Source organism: Halichoerus grypus, chromosome 7 (genome assembly GCF_964656455.1).
Source record: "Halichoerus grypus chromosome 7, mHalGry1.hap1.1, whole genome shotgun sequence".
NCBI classification, from domain to species: domain Eukaryota; kingdom Metazoa; phylum Chordata; class Mammalia; order Carnivora; family Phocidae; genus Halichoerus; species Halichoerus grypus.
Window position 1 is genome coordinate 51594332 of NC_135718.1, and position 20345 is coordinate 51614676.

General features: G+C 36.4%; 2 protein-coding genes across 5 annotated transcripts in view; both read right to left on the bottom strand.

Moving 5' to 3' along the window:
- Positions 1–20345, bottom strand: part of ADK (adenosine kinase) — a 507004-nt gene that overhangs the window by 409751 nt on the left and 76908 nt on the right. The window lies entirely within an intron of this gene.
- On the bottom strand, positions 10287–12134 carry LOC118523462 (heterogeneous nuclear ribonucleoprotein A1-like). The gene has a single exon (XM_036073062.2). It carries the CDS (start codon positions 11567–11569, stop codon positions 10607–10609), a length of 963 nt encoding a protein of 320 aa, XP_035928955.1. The 5' UTR covers positions 11570–12134; the 3' UTR covers positions 10287–10606.

Sequence of the window (20345 nt, forward strand, 5' to 3'; positions counted from 1 at the left end):
TGTACTAGAAGGAATCTGATAAAAAAAAATTTTTTTTTAAAGATTTTATTTATTTGAGAGAGAAAGAATGAAAGAGAGAGAGCACGAGACGGGGGAGGGTCAGAGGGAGAAGCAGACTCCCTGCTGAGCAGAGAGCCCGATGCGGGACTCGATCCTGGGACTCCAGGATCATGACCTGAGCCGAAGGCAGTCGCTTAACCAACTGAGCCACCCAGGTGCCCCAATCTGATAAAATTTTAAGGGAAGATATTATCAACCCACTGTAGATATTAAAATAGCTACATTCTATTCTACCCCAAATCTCTGTTCATTTCAAACTTTTTAATCTTTATCTTCTATCACAATACTGAAACATGGGACTCCCTTAACTGTCACTTGACTTAACTATTTCAACACTTAACACAAAACAAATCTTAGCTTTTGTTTCCTTTGAGGAATGGATCCAGGTTTTGTGGCCCAGTATCTTTTACAACTTAGGGAACTCTCTTTAAGGAAAAGGAAACAAAATTAGATGTGAAGTAAGCATTTATTTAGAATATGAAAAGAAACCACAATAAATTTACAAATTTTTAAAAGCTGACAAATATGACAAACATCATAAATTCCAGAAAGACTGGCATATTTTTATCAACTGCTTGACCAACCTCTATAATGCTCTTATTTTCCTACATTTCTGGCTAAATACTTTTGATTGCCTTTTTATATCAAAATTTTATAATATTAAGAAAATAAAAAGATAGTTCAGTCTTTCTGCTAGTATGTTTGATCAATTTTTATTATTGATAGTTTAGAAAAGTTTTTTATCAGTTTTAAAAGTTATTATTGATAAGGTCATACAGAGTTTTTAGGAATGTTGTCAGATTTAGGAAAACTCCTATTAAGTTTCTTTCATATATGAATTCTAAGATTTAGAAAAATTTTCCAGACTAGCTTCTGACTCCATATGCTTAAACCATGTTTCATTTCCTCTGCCTAAATATTTCTGGTACCAGACCCACCGAACATATTTAGATTGCTCTAAGACCCCTGGCCTTACATCTACATATCACAAAGCCATCAGCACAGTGGACAGCAAGAATATTCCTGGAGGGTACCTGGGTGGTACAGTCAATTGAGCGTCTGACTCTTGGTTTCAGCTCAGGTCATGATCAGGGTCCTGTGATCGAGTCCTGTGTCAGGCTCTGTGCTCAGTGCGAAGTCGGCTGAAAACTCTCTCTTCTGGAGCACCTGGGTGGTTTAGTCGGTTGGGTGCTGGACTCTTGATTTCAGCTCAGGCTGTTATCTTGGGGTCATGGGATCAGGCCCCAAGTCAGGCTCCACGCTCAGCGAAGAGCCTCTGTTCCTCCCCCTGATCATGTGCTCACTTACTCTCTCAAATAAATAAAATCTTAAAAAAAAAAAAATTCTCTCTACCTCTACCTCTGCCCCAGTGTGCTCATTCACGCTCTCTCTCAAATAAATAAATAAATCTTAAAAAAAAAAAAGAATATTTCTGGAAGTCATAACTATGCCCGAACAGCTAGTAAGAACTTAACAATACACAGAAACAACTGCAAACCATGTACTCCATCTAAATGTAACCCCTTAACCAGATCCCCAAAATGCCTCTGACCACTCTAATGCCACCCAACATGAGGGTATGATAGAGGCAAAGTCAAAGTGAAAGAAACAACAATTTTAATCAGTTAAAATATCTAACTTTTGTAAACTTTACCCCTCCCCCCCAAAAAAATAGTTATGTAAACACACTGCTTGGACTCCTCTCAGGGCCTTGGATGGGTCTATGTGAGGACCCCTGAAACGTGTTAACTGACTACAAATTAAATCCATATCTATTTCCTACCCTAATTTGAAGACCGGTTTCCTATTCCTTTTACCTATTTAGCTATTATCAAAATAATCAGACTTTATTTCCTCAATGACACTTTGCTACTTTAACATATACCATCTATTTTCTAGAACATGATCATTTCTAGCTTCTACCCCAATGAACTTAGACACATTGATACTAAAATTGTCTACTATTCCTCTTTTAAGTGCATCTTAATAGTAATGCAAGCCTTACAATGGCTTTTTATGTACCTCAGGTCAAGGGTAGATACTTTAGACCCCAGTTAATTTTCTTTCAGTTGTAAATATGAAAAAAAAAAAAATCCAATTCAAAATGGCTGAAAAAGTTTCCTCCAATTTCACATAAGACTTAGTCATGAAGCAGGGTAGCTTTTAGGATTGGGTAATATAGGAGCTCAACAAGATCTCTACAGATCCAGGTTCTCTCCATCTTTTCACTCTGCTATATAGTGTTTTGATTTCAAACGCAACTAGCCCTCATATGGTTACAAAGTAGCTCTCACAATTCCAAGCACCCACCTAGACGGAGAACATCCAGAAACAGGGGGGGAAAAACACCTCTCCCAGAAGCTCTTCATCAAACCTCCCCTCATGCCTCAATGACCAAATATGAGTCACCTGCCTATGTCTTAACTAACTAGCCCAAAAAAATGGGACAACCATGATTGGACTGGACTGATAAGGACTTCCTCAACTCACATAGTAGAGGGATGAGCCTACACGCGTGTGCACACACACACACACACACACACACACAGAAGGATCTGCTTCAAGGACAACTGCAGTAATGAATGGTGCTGGGTAAGCTTTTTATTAAGTAAACTAGATAGCTAATTGTAACTAAAATCACAGATTTCAGCTATGACATATATTTAATTATAGGTCAAGACATCTAGATGTCTTCAGATCCATTTGTCTTCAGATCCATTTCAGCTCTCATGTTCTATAAGACAAACAGCATAGTGGTGAAGAGCCTAGGTTGTAAAGTCAGACTGACATTTGTTTGAATACCCATTCAGCCACTTATTTGTTGTAAAATCTTGGTCAAGATACCTTCTCTCTTGAAAATCCAGATGGTAGTAATATTTAATTTACACTGGTATGAGAATCAAATAGGATGATGAATGCAAAATGCTTAGGATTTTAACAAAGCTTCATAGCAAGCACTCAAAAAATTTTAACTAATATTAGTCTATAACATACATAATTATTGTGATTTCTTTTTTTCTTTAAAGATTTATTTATTTGAGAGACAGGGAGAGAGAGAGCGCCAACAGAGGGAGGGGCAGAGGGAGAGAGAATCCTGAGCAGAATTCCCACTGAGCATGGAACCTAATTTGGGGCTCAATTCCAGGACCCTGAGATCACGACCTGAGCCAAAACCAAGAATCGGATGCTTAACTGAATGAGCCACCCAGGTGCCCTGTGATTCCTGCACTACTAATTTAGAATTTGTGATAACTAAAACATTGCTCATTTCCAAACCAGAAAATGATTGATTCTACCTCCTATATACTCTAAATAACAGGCTGAGATATACCTAACACCACCTCTCTCCTAATTCTTCTTTCTCTTGAGTAGGCCTTTCCTCCACCTACAACATAAACACCTCCAACATTCCTTTAGATTTACTCCTCCAAACTCAACCTTACAAAACCAAATTCATTAATTTCTCCCAAATCATGTTGCTTTTACTTTCAAAGATAATAGCATGGCCATTTACCTATAGAGATGCCAAAGATGAAATTTGAAAATCTTCCTGGATGCCCTCTCTCTTCATTGATCAGTCACTAAATCCCATCAATTCAAGCCTCTGAATTATGTTTTGAATCCATCCCCTTGTTCTAAAGTCACCACTACCTCATTATAACAGATCATTATCTTATTCATATCTATGATAAAGAGTTTTCAAATTAGCATACCTGCCACCAGCCTCAACTTCATCCTATATGCTATCAACTGTCTTAGTAAAATGAAAACTAAGCATGTTTGCTTGCTTAAAAACCTTCCACAGATCCGAAATACGTCTCATATAAAAAACTAACAACTTTGCCCAGTATATAAGACCTCTCACAATTTGGCACCAACCTACATGTATAGCTTCTTCTCTTACCACTCCTTGCATGACATACCTAGTGTTTTAACCAGACTATACAATACTTCATCATTCTCCAAATACACTTTACTCACTCATGTTTCTGTGTGTTCATGCAGATCCCTGTAATGGGACATAGGGTAAACTACTCCTTTGTTCATGTTGATTCCTCTGTTCCCAACTAATTTCTATTCACTCTTCAAGTCCCAGCTCAAATATCAGCTCTTTGAGATAGCTTCTTGCATCCCTCACAGCTAGAGTAATCTACTCCTCTTATAAGATTTTATACATAATTTAATCATAGCAGTTATCACACTGCATGATAGCTAGCTACTGCCTGTCTATAATCCTAAAGTGACTGAATTTTTAAGTTTTAGGGTTATATCTTACTAATCTCTACATTTCTGGCATATATAATAAACATTTAATACTAATGTTAACTGAATGAATAAGTAGTAGCAGAATAAGAACTCAAGTCATTAGACTCCATGTTGTAAGCTATTCTACTCAACATTTTACTAGAAACAGTAAGAAATTTAATACTCAAATCTGTCTTCACTGTTAGATTGTGAACTCTATGAATGAAAGAAAACTGTCTGATGCTTTGTATCCAATGTCTAACATGAAGCTTTATACATAGTTAAGATTAATATTAGTTAAATGAATACATGAATTAATAAGCAAAAGAAAATCTCACTATACTTACAAAATGGGATGATAATTTAATTTGTCTAATGACAACAGGTTAACCAGGAAACCCTTTCATTCAGTTCTGGTCTAATTTCTTTTTTTTTTTTTTTTTTTTCTGGTCTAATTTCTTAACTATTTAAATATCACATATAGAAATCTTATTTACACAGTAAAACTGAAGGCAAGATTCTACAGTGTGATGGATCTTATTTTAAAAAGAGGTTATAATGTATCTACCAATCAATATCTATTGCTTCAAATTGGCTCATTTCACTCACTCATTTCCCACCTGAACCCTGTGGGTAATTTAACTTAAATCCTATGCCAGGACTTCAATAAATGTCTGATGAACAAATAAACTTTGTGTGTGTCTGTGTGTGTGTGTACAAGAAGACTTTATAAGATCTCAAATTCTTTTCGAAAGTATTAAGAATATAAATAATATATAAAGATACATGCACAGACACAGAATCACAAACACCTACTCCCAAATGAAAATAAAGCCAAATATTTTTTTAAAGACTTTTCTTTATTTATTTGAGAGATTGAGAGAGAGAGAGAGCACAAGCAGGGTTAGGGGCAGAGGGAAAAGCAGACCCCCCACTGAGCAGGGAGCTTGATGAGGGGCTTGATCCTGGGACTCTGGGATCATGACCTGAGCTGAAGGCAGACACTTAACCAACTAAGCCACCCAGGTGCCCCAAATAAAGTCAAATATTTTACTATTATTCATTTACTTCTAGTAATAGTAAGAATATGTATTTCTCTCTAGTATGCCAAGAAAAAGAGTTAAAAATATTAGGGTAGACCCTTCTCTCCTCTTCTTCCAAAATACTCTGTTAAATTAGGAAGTTACACAACATGTTTTAATGCAGTCATCATTTTAGTGATTATATTACAAAGGACCCTCTACTTATAAAATCACCAACAATTGAGAATTTCACACAGATATGGTTATGGATAGTTTAGTTTGTTGGAATTTATGGAAAAGAAACAGACAAGAAAAGAGGCAGAAAATATCTGTGATCATAAACAAATTAGAAAATAAAATAAACCCCAAAATATCAACTCAATGTACATCTTCAAAATGGCTTTTATCAGGGAGCCTGGCTGGCTCAGTTGGTAGAGCATGTGACTCTAGACCTCCGGGTTGTGAGTTCGAGCCCCATGTTGGTTATGGAGCCTACTTAAAATAAAAAATTTCTTAAAAATGAAAATATTTTTTAAAGTGGCTTTTCTATTCCTTTCTGGTGCTTATCTTTTTCTCTTCCAAATTTTTGCTACCAATCAATTATCTCTTCAAATGGCTTGCAATGAAAGGAACAGATAAAATATACCCTCTTAGGAAAATCAATTAAATTGTTCATGGCAAAACCACAGATCCATAAAGTCATCAAGTTTATTGATTAGTTGATACAAGAGTAGAATATATCTACTAAACCAACTGTCTTTTCAAAATTAACTCTTATTTTAAAAATAAATAAATAAAACTCTTATAAATTAAAAGTTATTTTCAACAAGTATACATAAAATAGAAATAAAAATAGAAAGAAAATAGAAAGAAAAAGGATTATTTAACCCAATTAATTATATCTCCTTGATTCATGTGCAAACTTGATTAATTTCTACCAAATGTTTGGTCTATACACTAACACCTCCTGAGAAAGGGAATTCATTACCTCCCAAGCAAACATTCTATTTTTCTATTTCTTTACTACTAGAAAGTTTTCCTTTAGTGAGCTAAAATGATTCAATCTATACCATCTACTCATTGGTTCTTCTATCTCTTTACTACTAGAAAGTTTTCCTTTAGTGAGCTAAAATGATTCAATCTATACCATCTACTCATTGGTTCTTCTATCCTAAATAAATCAATAGATCTAATCTCATTTCCACATGAAGAAAGCTCATCAAATGAAGGAGGGTTATCACATATGTCCCGGTTCTCTTTCTTCCAAGTAAAAACTATCCAGGTTTTCAATCCATCTTCATAACATGATTTTAAATTCCTTCAACAATGAAAAAAGGAATGTTTTAGAATCCACTATCTCAATCATGAGTTTCAACATGAGAAATAATACACAGCTAACAAAAGAGCAATACAGAATTACTATCCTCTTAATTTTTGAAACCTAAGGATAGAATACTTTGTTCTTGTATGAGTGGACTGCCATAAATGTCCAGGGAAGCTTGTAACCAATGTTTTATTGTTGATGAAGAAAAAAAAAAAGTAAAGAAGATAGTGAAAGAGTCCTCTAAAATACAAGAGGCTACCTCTTTGCCCTCAACTTTATTTTCTTAACACTAAGGCTACACTATTTTATATGTCAATTCCCTTTTCCTGCTAGAAAGTTCACACTTTATAGCAATGTTATTTCATGTGTTTAAAAAAAAGACACCATTTTATTGCAGCTGAAAAATCAGGTCATTGTTCCCAATTTGTTCATGTACTTAGTAAAGTTAAAATATTAAACTAGAAAACAGTTTAAGGAGCTCAGAGTTGGTATGAGTTCAGAGAATATCTAAATAGTGAAACAGTTAATAAAATAAATCAAAGGGGTCAAAAGTCAGTGATGCAAGTATTAGCTAAGCCAAAAAATGACTGAGTATACTTGACTAAACCATTTAACCCTTCTGAGCCTCAGAGTACCCTCATTGGTGAAATGAAGATAAAGAATTAGGATCAGAAGATCTCATATGCTTTGATCTCAGCACCTCTTTATACTTTAAAAAAAGTACTGAGTACTTCAAACAGTTCTCATATACATCCCTGTTTACCACATTAAAACTAAAACAAAATTTTTAAATATTATTTTTTTAAATAATAGAAACATTAAATGTCAACATAAGTAACATTTTATGAAAAATAAAGCTAAACTAAAAAAATTTAGTGAGAAGAGTAACATTGTTTTATAATTATTGTAAATCTCTTTAATGTCTGGCTTAATAGAAGACAGCTAGCTTTTCATATGCTTACCCATTTAATCAATATCGCATATCATGTAACCTCTGGACAACTACTTTATTCGAGAGAAAATGAGAATGAAAGGGACAAACGATGCCTGAGTATAATTTTGAAAATAGTTCTGCCTTCATGGACTCCCTGAAAAAAGTTTAATGAACCCTCCCAAGAAGCTCTGTACCACACTAATCATCTGTAATTCTCAAGATCCGCATGAACCGAGACTGATGACAAGATTTTTTTTTTTAAATGAAAATATACCTAACTTCACTCTGATAGAATGCATCACTATTATGATCCTAAGATATTACAGCGAGATGACCCTTTTTAAGCCAACTATAAAAAGCCATCTTAGAAAGGAAGTATAAGATAAAAACAACAGAATACAGAATACTATTTGTTACTATGGAAATTCCCACAAGGAGGAAAACCTATCTACATAATTTCCCTTGTATTACAATACTCCTAATACTTGGCATAACAAAGTTACTCTTTTTTAAAATTTATTTATTTATTTATTTACTGTACCCAATGTGGGGCTCAAACTGATGACCCCAAGATCAAGTCATATGCTCTACCAACTAAGCCAGCCAGGTGCCCCCAAAATTACTCCTTATGTAATAAATATATACGGATCATCTGCTATATATAAAGCACTGTCCTAAGTGTAATAAGGGAAACTAAAGCAGGAAGAACTTTATACTCTTACAGGAGAGATCTGAAGGATTCCAAAAATCAAGACAAAGTAAAAGAAAAAAAAGACATGTTGTAAGATAAAGCAGTATGGTGGTTCATAATCTTAAAAGTATTATGAGATGATGTTAACATAATTATGATTAAACTATTCACAAAGTTTAGGAATATAAGAAAATCCATCTATATTTACTAGCCTATAGTTGTATGTTTTATTCACTGAATTCAAAGTAACACATGTACTTTTCCAGAGAAAAAAATCAAATTTAAGAAATAGAAGCAACTTCAATCTCTAATTTCACACATTCCAATAAAATCATTGTGGGGATAACAACAATGACTTTGGCAAATAGTTACAATAGCACCTACATACTTTCATGCTTCAATCTCATAGCCAGACACAAAAACAGAAGTGATAATAAGACCAGAAAAACTAAGTAAACTAAAATCCTAGGATTAGTGGCTGAATCCTTCGTACTTCACTGAGAAGTATATTTCATTAGCTTGCCATTTTTAACTATAATGGATAGTCATTCAATTGTAGCATCTAAATGAACAGTATACGACATAGTACTTTCTTCCTAATATACAAATTAATTTAGAAGAGTCATCCTTTTCTTTTGTAAAAATAATGAATTCAAGCCTAATTTTTCTTTTATTTGGAAAATTTCAAGATTACATAAAATAATAAAATGTTTCCCTTAATTTGTAAATAATTATGTAACTCATATAGTAATATTATTTACTTGAAAATGTAAAGAAAACTAAAACATAAATTTTGGTAATATACAAGTCCTTTTAAATAATTTTATTTTTCATGCCTATGGAATTATGACAGTTAATAGGATTTACCTATGTCAACCTTAAGAATATCTACTACTTAATTTTAGACTAAATAGAAGTTTCTCTGGCATGTAACTCTAGCAATAGCTTCTACCTTTAAGATAAAATTCAGTACTGAATATAAGTTTATGTTTGAATACTTTCCACTGAGCTCCTCTATCCCCAAAATATGCCCTAAAAATATCAGATCTTCCATACACTTTTTAAAAAGTTCTGTATTCATTTATCCTCTGTATTTGCACAAACAAAACAGGCAAAATAGCACCATCTGGTGGGTATCACCTTAGTTTTAAAATAATTGTCTACATTTACCCTATTAATAGTTCTTTGAAAAAACTGCCTAATAGGGAATCCTTTTAAAGTACTATGAATTAATGGTGAAAAGTAGCTTAATTAGCAACCAAAAGTATACTTTAAAATTGAACTAAGGTTGCAGGATTGTTTCTTAATTATTAAGAAGTTAACTGCTTATGTGATACCATTAAGGATAAAATCTCCTCAGAACTTAACCCTGTGGTCTCGGCTTAAAAAAGAAGTGTTCATATTCAATACAAAAATAATTTCTATTTTTCATTCAATACATCTATACTGTTCAATGAAAAGAATGAGATGTGAACATAATAATCTTCACAAAAGATAGTATGGTCTATTACTTACACTTACTTTAAATTTTTTTTTTAGGTGTGTGTCTAAATTATCAGCTGAAATTAGTAAGGCTGATCTCAAGGTTTATTAAAAATAAAAGCTTTCTGTGTACTAACAATGTATTGGATAATGGTCAAAACATAAATTAACTCCCAATTTTAGTGAGCCAAATAAACACGTAACAACTACGGAAAGTAAAAACAAACAGAAGACAAAATCAGAAGAAAGGTTTTTATTTTGATAATTTTCATATCAGGCTTTCCAAGGTGAAATGGAGAAGGAAAGCAGGATCAAAATACTAAGCCAAACAAAAAGGCAACATACTTCTTAGATGCACTTTTATCTACAATGATAAAAATTACAAAATATTTCTTTCTAGTAACTACTGGATAACCACACATTACCTTACACTACACTCGGCACTGTGTATACAATGGAGAGCAAATACAAACACATAAAAGATACAAACCCATTCTCTCTTTTTTTTAAAGACACATTTACTCAACGTCATGATCAGACTATTACATTTAGCAATCAACAGCACGGGTGCAAAAAAAAAAAAAAATCTACATTAAAACCCTTTGTTTGAATGCTTTACACTTTCCACAGAACAGAAACTAAAATAACCTGTTATACAATTAGTCACAAATGCAGTCCTCGAGTTTTTTGCCCATACACATGAGTATTGTCTAAAACATGTCTTCTTTGTAGCAGCGAGGCCCTGCCACCACTGTGCTTGGCTGAGTTCACAAATCTGTTGTAACCTGTAGCTTCCCCGTCTCTCCTCTGTCTCTCCTCTCCTGCTAAGCCTTGTCTCCTGGCAGTAATTAAAACCTTCTGCCACTGCCGTAGCTCCTGCTGCTGCTGGAACCGCCACAGCCACCTTGGTTTCGTGGTTTGGCAAAGTATTGGCCTCCACCACCATAGGGGCCAGAGCTTCTGCCTCCAAAATTTCCTCCTTTCATGGGTCCAAAATTTGAGGATTGATTGTTGTAATTGCCAAAATCATTATAGCTTCCGCCACCCCCAAAGTTGCTTCCATCATTACCAAATCCGTTACAGCCATCCCCACTGCCACCATATCCACCACCACCTCGACTGCCACCAAAGCCACCTCGACCACGGAAGTTCCCTCCACGACCAAAGCTGTCATTCCCACCAAAACCACCTCCACGACCACCACCAAAGTTTCCAGAACCACTTCGACCTCTTTGGCTGGATGAAGCACTAGCCATCTCTTGCTTAGATAGGGCTTTCCTTACTTCACAGTTGTGGCCATTCACAGTATGGTATTTCTGAATGACAATCTTGTCTACAGAGTCATGGTCATCAAATGTTACAAAAGCAAAACCTCTCTTTTTGCCACTGCCTCGGTCAGTCATGATCTCGATCACTTCAATTTTCCCATACTGTTCAAAATAATCTCTTAGATGATGTTCTTCAGAGTCTTCTTTAATGCCACCAACAAAAATCTTTTTCACAGTTAAGTGGGCACCAGGTCTTTGAGAATCTTCTCTTAAGACAGCCCTCTTTGGTTCCACAACTCTTCCATCCACCTTGTGTGGCCTTGCGTTCATGGCTGCATCCACCTCCTCCACAGTGGCATATGTGACAAACCCAAAGCCTCTGGAGCGCTTGGTGTTTGGATCTCTCATTACCACACAGTCCGTACGTGTTCCCCATTGCTCAAAATGGCTCCTCAGACTCTCATCGGTTGTTTCAAAGCTCAAACCTCCGATGAAGAGCTTCCGCAACTGTTCAGGCTCTTTGGGAGACTCTGACTTACACATAAAGGTGGTGGGAGGGGAGACTTTAACAATGCTTACTCGGCGGCATCCACGGGAAGAAAGGCCAAACCCATTCTCTTATGGAGCTTACAATGTAGGTGCTGTTTTTCCCACTCTCTGAGCACCTTCCAGATGCACGAATTCTTCCCCATTTTAATTATACTGTTGTTTTCTAATGTAAAGGAACTGAACACCTCAATTTATACAACTTTTACACTAAACATATGCTGACCATTATTAACTTCTGCTTCAACACAGAAGATTTAAAGTTTATCTCTGTTCCTTGCACTAAAGTGACAATAAACTCTTAAGAACAGTATTTTTGGTGAAAAATATCCATAATATATTGAAGTCCTTAAAGTAACAGAAATACTAATGGCTGAACAAGAACACCAGAGAAGGAGGAAGGGAAGGAAGAAATAAGAAGCAAATAAGTTTATTTGCAGAATCGCCAAAGAACTCAGAGAATACTGGAGACAAGAGCTATGTATCCATATTAAAAAGCAGAGAGATTAAACAAAAGTCTGCACATAGAAGAATAAAATAACCCCCCCCCACACACACACACACACACTACTACTACCCCTCTTCCTTCCCCTTTTCCCAACTCTCCCTCTCCTCCTCCCTACTCCTCCCCTTTCTCTCCCTTACCTGACAATAAATAAATAAGGTGGTAAGAGGACATCAGCATGGGAATAAAGTAATGTTCTAGAATGTTCTAATAATTAACTCTATTTTTAAAAGGATTAAGTTATGGATCAAAATCTTTTCCATATTTTCCCAGAACATTCAATACAAAGAAATCAGAATCATTTTAAATTATCTAACAGTCCTTCTATAAAAAAATCTCAACATTTTGGATTAATGATTTAAAAATTGATTAATGCTTTAAAACTAACTTCATTTTCCTAAAATTCCTGAAGCATCCCTTTCTTAAAATTTAGCTTCCAATTCAAGTAATACTTATTCCATAAGCTACAGACATTCAGTTAGCTTCAACAGCATTAAATAAGCCGATCTATGTACTACGGACAAGCAGAACTGGATATGAAATAGTCACAGGCCTCAAGGAGTTCAGTCTAATACAGATAACACAGACAAATTGTAGTAAAACAGAAGCGAATTTATTAGAGGTAAAGAGGGAGCTTTCTGGAAGAAGCAGCTAAGTTTTGAAGTTACCATAAAATGTTCACCTTTAACCCAGAAGGCTGACCTATAGCTTGCATAATTTCGATAAGGATCAAGTAAGTGCTGGTTGCTACATTCTTAAAGGGTCTCGTGACTGCCTGTATATTTCACCAATAGTTAATACCGAAATGAACGATAAGCACCAGAGAAATCTTGCAGAAGTAGTCTTACAAGTAGAAACTCGAAAAAGATATTTATGATCTAATGCTCCCTGCATGTCCCCTCCCCCCTCGAGCACTGAGCATATAACCACCAGCTTCATAGAGGGCAAGTGCAGCCCTTTCCGCCCCCACGCTACTTAAATAAACTTACTAAGCTGCACTGTAAAATGTCTCAAGAATTCTTTCTTGGCTGTTGTGCTCCCAGATCCCACAACATTTTTGGTGGCCCTGTACAGGGAGTACGGAACAAATTCAAGAGCCTCGATGCGACTTGGTAAGTCATCTTTACCCCAGTCTTTGTTTCGTCCCTGTTCTTTTTCCTTCTTCAGAGATGTCCTGAATAGTATGACCCTTCAGCACATGTCTTCAGAACATGTCTTATTCAAGTGTTCAGGAGAGAGCCTCTTGCCCATGGTGGCTACACTATGGGCAGGGATGGTCCACTGCCACCCAGCTTGATACTAATACCTTGGTCATAATGGCATTGGGCTCAGAAATCAGACTCTCCTAATTTTCCCTGTTCTTTTAATGCATATATTCTTGTCAGGCATAGGACAGCAACATTTGTCGTTAGGATGGCCACCAATCCCAAGACTCCCGTGTAAGGTTTCCTCCTAAATAACCAGGTGTGATCCTCAATGAGCATAAAATCCAAGCTATGTCTGACCGTGTACTTCCTGAAAGAGATAAGAGCTATTACGCAGTTGGGGAACTCACTTGATGGGGGACCTTCCCTTGGGACTGGATCATGGATTGAGCTCACGACAAGTTGCTTGGTTTAGATAGGGGTTCCATACTTTATTTCTAATACTATATCCAGAGGCTTTCAAATGGTATTATTATTGGTTGCCAAATATATTGGCTCACCCAAAATGGAAAGAGGCAGCCCCAATCTCTGCAGCGATTCAGTCCATTTACCAGCATCTGTTGTAGTCTAGAATGCAATGGGGAAGCAAAGGGATGTCAACATCCCTTCTTAGGTAGTACAAAGGTACCAAACCAGTCAAGAAAGAAAAATGCCTCCCACCACTGTGAACCCCAGGAACCTTTGGCAATATTCCTGATGGGATGCCATTCAAAGCCAAGGGGGATTTTGGTAATGGACTCCTAGGTAGTTAATGTACTCTCCTCATTTTGTATGAATTGACTATGGGATCAACTTCCTCAATCCCAAAGGATTTCCTTTGATTGTCTCCTAACATACTGAAATCAATTTGGACAACAGGATTTAAAGAAGTGCCTCATCTTCTTCTATAATAATGCCTGGCCTCAACAGTCTCTGGAGGCTGATTTTATTTTTTTTTATTTATTTTTTTATTATTATGTTATGTTAATCACCATATGTTACATCATTAGTTTTTGATGTAGTGTAGAGGATGATTTTAAAAAAAAGGTCCATTAATGGGTTCTTAAGCTTCAATACTATTTAGCAATTAGACTTTTTTTTTGTAAGCGTCAAGGAAAATGGACCAAAATCTCATAAGGTCAGGCCTTTATGGCCCTGTACCAAAACACTGATCTGTCCTATAGTCCTCTAGGGGGCCTAAGGACACCCCTCTCCTTACCCTCTACCCCTCAACCCACCATCAGCTCAGTGCCTCAAGCCCTTCTACTGTTAATCTACAACCTCACCTGTGTTCTCTCCTGTTCGCTATGTGCACCCTCCCTTTGTCTCTCTGGTAAACAGGCTGCTGCCAACATCCTGTACATGAGTCTCTCTGTGTTTCCTGAGTCACTTGTCTTCTCTTTTTTTGCTTCTTCTTTTGTGTGCCAGATCTGAAACATATCTTGACAGGACTGGATGAATGTTGTCTGACTCTTGTTGTATGTGGGGTTTTCGCCATCATTCGTTCCCCAGATTAATGGCTATGATAATTGGAGCCAATTGTCTGGTTAGTGTGCTTCAGGATGGGGACTCTAAGGAATATTCCCAAGCAGCTGCTGAAACCCATTCTATTTCGTGGACTCCCCAACAACTGTGTAACTTAACTATCGCCTTGATAGACTCTATGTGGCTGGGATAACAAAACTGCTCCTTAAAAGTCAGAGCGTACCCAACTCCATGGGATTAGCTATGAACTTGTACAGAAAATTGATAGCCCCACTTTCCTTTTTTTAAAAAGATTTATTTATTTATTTTTAAAGAGAGAAGGAGAGAAAGAGAGCGAGTGTGCGAGCAGGGGGAGGGGCAGAGAGAGAGAGAGAGAGAGCCCTCAAGCAAACTCCCCACTGAGTGTGGAACCCAACACAGCTCCATCCCAGGACCCTGAGATCATGACCTGAGCCAACATCAACAGACAGATGCTTAACAGACTAAGACACCCAGGTGCTTAGTGGTGCCCTACTTTCCTTTTAATTAGATTGGAGAATCCACATGAGGATGCCCTAATCTCCTCAAGACAAGTCATCTTCTACTTGCCAGCAATTCCTCATAATTAGGATAGTGCTAAGGCTAGACATGAGGCAAAGAAAGCTTCTTAATGGTTTTATTCCTTGTCCTGGGAGCCACCTCTCTTGATGTAAAAATTACAAACAGAAGCGTTAGCCAAGCATACAGAAGCCACCTTTAACGAAACCCAACATGAAGTCACCCACAAATTTGAAAAGTGGCACTCCAAAACCTAATGGCCCTTGATATCCTGACTGCAAATCAGGAAGGAAGTTATTATGCTAATATTAAGACTAAATGTTGTATATGTATCCCAGATGACTCTGCTAATGTAATCCAAATTTTTAGCTCATACACATGCAAATTAAGGCAATGTCTAACTCTTAGTTCTCCGAATGATTAGTTTTTAATTGGGAGGTAGACTATGGTGTACCTTAAAGAGTCTTCCTATCACACTTCTTATTTTTATTATATTAATCCTAAAGTGTTGTCACTTTCGTTTTGTTCTATTATCAAGATACATGCAAGCAGTTTCTGACTCCTTCACCCAGCCAACAGATGATCCTTACTACTCAAAACAAATTCACCCCAATGTCCACGCTGAATTCTATAGCAATGGCCTTCCATGGTGGTTACTTGTAGAGACAGATAGTAACCAATTTCAGTCCATAGGTAGGAACATTTCTATGACCCCTGTCAGCTTGAAGAAGTTACAGAAGATGAGCCTTTTGCCCTTCAACAACCTTAAAGATTTAAGGACCAAAAATTGGTCAGGGGGGAAACGATGAAGGATAGAAGCAGGAAAATGTTCACCTTTAGCCCAGAAGGCTGACCTACAGCCTGCATAATTTCAATAAGGATCAAATATGTGCTGGCTGCTACATTTAAGATTTTATTTTTAAGTAATCTCTACACCCAACGTGGAGATCAAACTCACAACCCAGAGATCAAGAGTCCCACACTCCACCAGCTGAGCCAGCTAGATACCCATTCTTAAAAGGCTGCTACATTCTTTTTCTTTTTTTTTTTTTTTAAGGTTTTTATTTATTTATTTGATAGAGAGACAGCGAGAGCAGGAACACAAGCAGGAGTGGCAGAGGGAGAAGCAGGCTCCCGCTGAGCAGGGAGCCTGATGCGGGGCTCGATCCCAGGACGCTGGGATCATGACCTGAGCTGGAGGCAGACGCTTAATGACTGAGCCACCCAGGCGTCCCAGGGCTGCTACATTCTTAAAGGGTCTCATGAATGCCTGTATATTTCACCAATAGTTAATATCGAACTGAATGCTAAGCACCAGAGAAATCTTGCAAAAGTAATTTTATAAGTAGAAATTCGAAGAAAACATCTATGATCTAATACTCCTTGCACGTTCCCTCCCCCTTGAGCACTAAGCATATAATTACCAGCTTCATACAGCAAAAGTGCAAACCGCCAGCTTCATACAGCAAAAGTGGACCCCTTCTGCCCATGGGTCCTGTTCCTGTGCTACTTAAATAAACTTACTAAGTTGCACCATACAACATGTCAAGAATTCTTTCTCAGGTGTTGCACTCCACAATCCAGCAACACTTCTAAGGGGAATAGAAAGGGTCTATCAGTGGATTACTTTGTAGTGCTGATCAGGATTCTTTGCTAATAATTTCCTTCTTTCCATTCCCTGTCTGCTTTAAAAAACCCTTCCTTTCCTGCAGCTCAATGGGGCTCCTTTCTATTGCCAGATATGAGTTAGGGAAACTAAAGGGACCCCATGAAAAACTGCATCCCCCCATCCCCGCTCATTTTCCTGCTTCTATTTTTGCTAGGACCTACACCCTTGCTTTACACACATCTTATAGAAGAGATAATGTATGTCCTCCTTGTAGAGATAAAGGATTTAATAATTTCTTTGGAGTCTTCCAACACAATACATAACATCTAAGGAGTGACCAGGCGGGGTCATCATGAACTTTCCAAGACCACTGACTCATCAAGACCCTGACTCCAGGGCATAAGTGATTTATGGAGGACACCTAAACACTTCTCTGTTCCTGGATTACTGAGAAGATAAGAGGCACCAGACTACCATCCTCAATAAAAACTCCAGGTCCCAAGCAAAGACAAGACTCACTCTTCTTTCTTTTCTGAGTCTTCCTGATACTCTGTCTGTATCTACCCTCTATGTCTTCAATAAATTCTGCTCTCACTTCCTCTTGGCTTGTGTTTAATTTCTATCCTCCATGAACCCATGGACCCTCTTTGCTGGTCCTTGGATCCAGCCAGTCTTCATGAGATGGGATGCTGCCAGATTCATAAATCATCAAATAAAGGCAAGTTGATCTTTAAATTTACTCAGATAAATTTTGTTTTTTAACAGAGATTAAAGTTTTCCAGATAAAGATCTGAATCTTGAAAAGGATTTGGAGTGGTGAGAGACCTACAAGGAGGAGGTTTTTAGAGGGACAAATACATGTACAAATACGTAGACAAGAGGGACGTGTTCAATGAACTGCAAAAAGATGCCAGAACTAGAAATTAAAAAGCAAAGAAAGTTCTTTAGGTTTCATTATGCAGAGAAGTCATTAAAAGGTTTTAAACCTGGAAGAAACAAGATCAGATTTTCAATTTACAAAAATTATAATAGGCCAAATATAAATAATGTACATATTTGTGTGTCCCCACACTTGAGAACTAGTTAGATGATTCACATGAATTATGTTATATTAACAATACAAAGGGTGACAAAAGAGCCAAAGAGCTACAACTGATTTGAGTACTCTTGATTCAACACATACACTGTGACCTTGAACAAGTACGTTAAATTTCTAGTACCCTATTCTTCATATGAGGAAACATTACTATTACTTCAAGAGAGGTCATGACAATAAAGGATAGAATACTTAATAACGGGGTAACTAGGTAACCTGTATTCAAACTAAAAATCCACAGTGTGAAAATAAAGAACAAATCTGCTGCTTTTCTGAAAGGGCATCAATTCAAAATGCAATGTTTCCATAATGCATATATTGGGAAAATGACTACGATTTGGTAAAATGCAAAGAACAATGGACTAAACAGAAAACCCAGTAATGGTCTTTTCCTTGCCAATTATGATTTCTATGCCTCAGCTTATTCAGTACTAAAATTAAAGGAATGATACTAAATGTTTTCTAAAGCTGAGAACATTCAAGAACCTGAGGGACATTTTCATTACTGCTATAAGAGAAGAATGGCATAACCTAAAACATTAATACCTTATGAATAATTTTGTGGATGGGAAATGGAATCATTCATTTTAATCAATCATTCATGATAAAACACAACTTTACCACCAAAAAAAAATTGTACATAAAAAGGCCATAAGCAGAGAGACATAGAATCATAAAACCCAAAGTCTTTAAAAAAATTTTTTCTAAATGAAAGTCCAACAGATTGACAGAAAGCTGTATGCTAAGTCATCCTGGAATTACACCTGTATAATGGCTTTATTTATTCTGCCATACAAATGCGGACATCAGGGGATAATGACTAATAACGATGGTAATGCTGCCAACAATACCAGTATCAAAGTCAAGGGCAAGATCCCCAGAATCCAACAGAAACTTACAGTCTTACTGATAAACTTTGTTTTACAGTATCAATAAATTACTCCAGACAGAACAAAGACAGGTAATAGACCTATACTTTCACATAGGGGTTTCCCAGTGTAACCTGAAATTAGCAATAAAAAGAAGTGCTTCATCTCATACAATATTCGTTTTTCCAAGTTACTAACAATGGGTTTACAAGGTTAATTTATTACAGTTTTAAAAAAAATACTTGATTTATGCAGGCCCAAGTAAAATGATTATGGAAACATATATGTAACTTTAGAGTAACTTTTATAGACCACAAATCTAAGAACAACAAAAGATTCCCTCCATTATACAAATTAATGGAAGACAATGAAACATTGATACACATTAAGTTCTCAATCAAGTCAATCAACAAATATAATGGCCAACTGAGTCCTGGAAACACAAATGACAGTTTCTACCCCTAAAAAATGTTTAATCACCTTCAAATATCTGATGAGATGTCCTATAGAAAACATAATAAATTTATAATATGCTTACAGGCTTCCAGTTATGGAATAAATAAGTCATGGGAATAAAAGGTACAGCATAGGGCACCTGGGTAGCTCAGTTGGTTAAGCAACTGCCTTAGGCTCAGGTCATGATCCTAGAGACCCACGATTGAGTCCCTCATCTGGCTCCCTGCTCAGCAGGGAGTCTGCTTCTCCCTCTGACCCTCCCCCCTCTCATGCTCGCTCTCTCTCATAAAACAAATAAATAAATAAACTAAAATTAAAAAATTTTTTTAATTAAAAAAAGGTACAGCATAGGGAATTTATTCAATGGTACTGTAGTAAGGTTATATGGTGACAGATGGTAGCTACACTTATGATGAGTATAGGAAAACATATAGTTACCCAATCACTATGCTGTACACCTGAAACTAATATAATATTGTATGTCAACTATACTCAAATAAAAACATTAAATAATAAATTTATACTATGCTAACTCCTGAGGGCATAATTAGAATCAACAAGGGAAATAAGAAACATGCAAATGATAACAATGACAGTTAAAAGTAATATGAAAGTCTTGAAGAGAGGCTGAAAATTACCAATGTCTCAGGAATATTGTAAAATTAGATACTACTATAATCTTTAAGGAACTGCAAATTATTACTATTATTTTCCAAGTTTCACATTAACAAGAAAAGCTTTGCAGAGAAATGAAAAGCATAAATATACACAAACATTATGAAAGTTAAGGCAGAGCTTTCTACTTAAAAAGTTCTTCACATGCAAGATAAATGGAACTTTGGTAGTTTGGCTATTACAAACTGATTAGAAGATCCCTAAATTAGAATATTTTAATTATACAATTACCTACTAATATTAAACATTCTTACATATAGTAAGTACTAGGATGACAGGCCATCTTGCTTTTTCCAGAGATGATTCAATTCTACTTTTATTCTTTCTTCAAGATGGACTGAACTCGGTTGTTCCTTT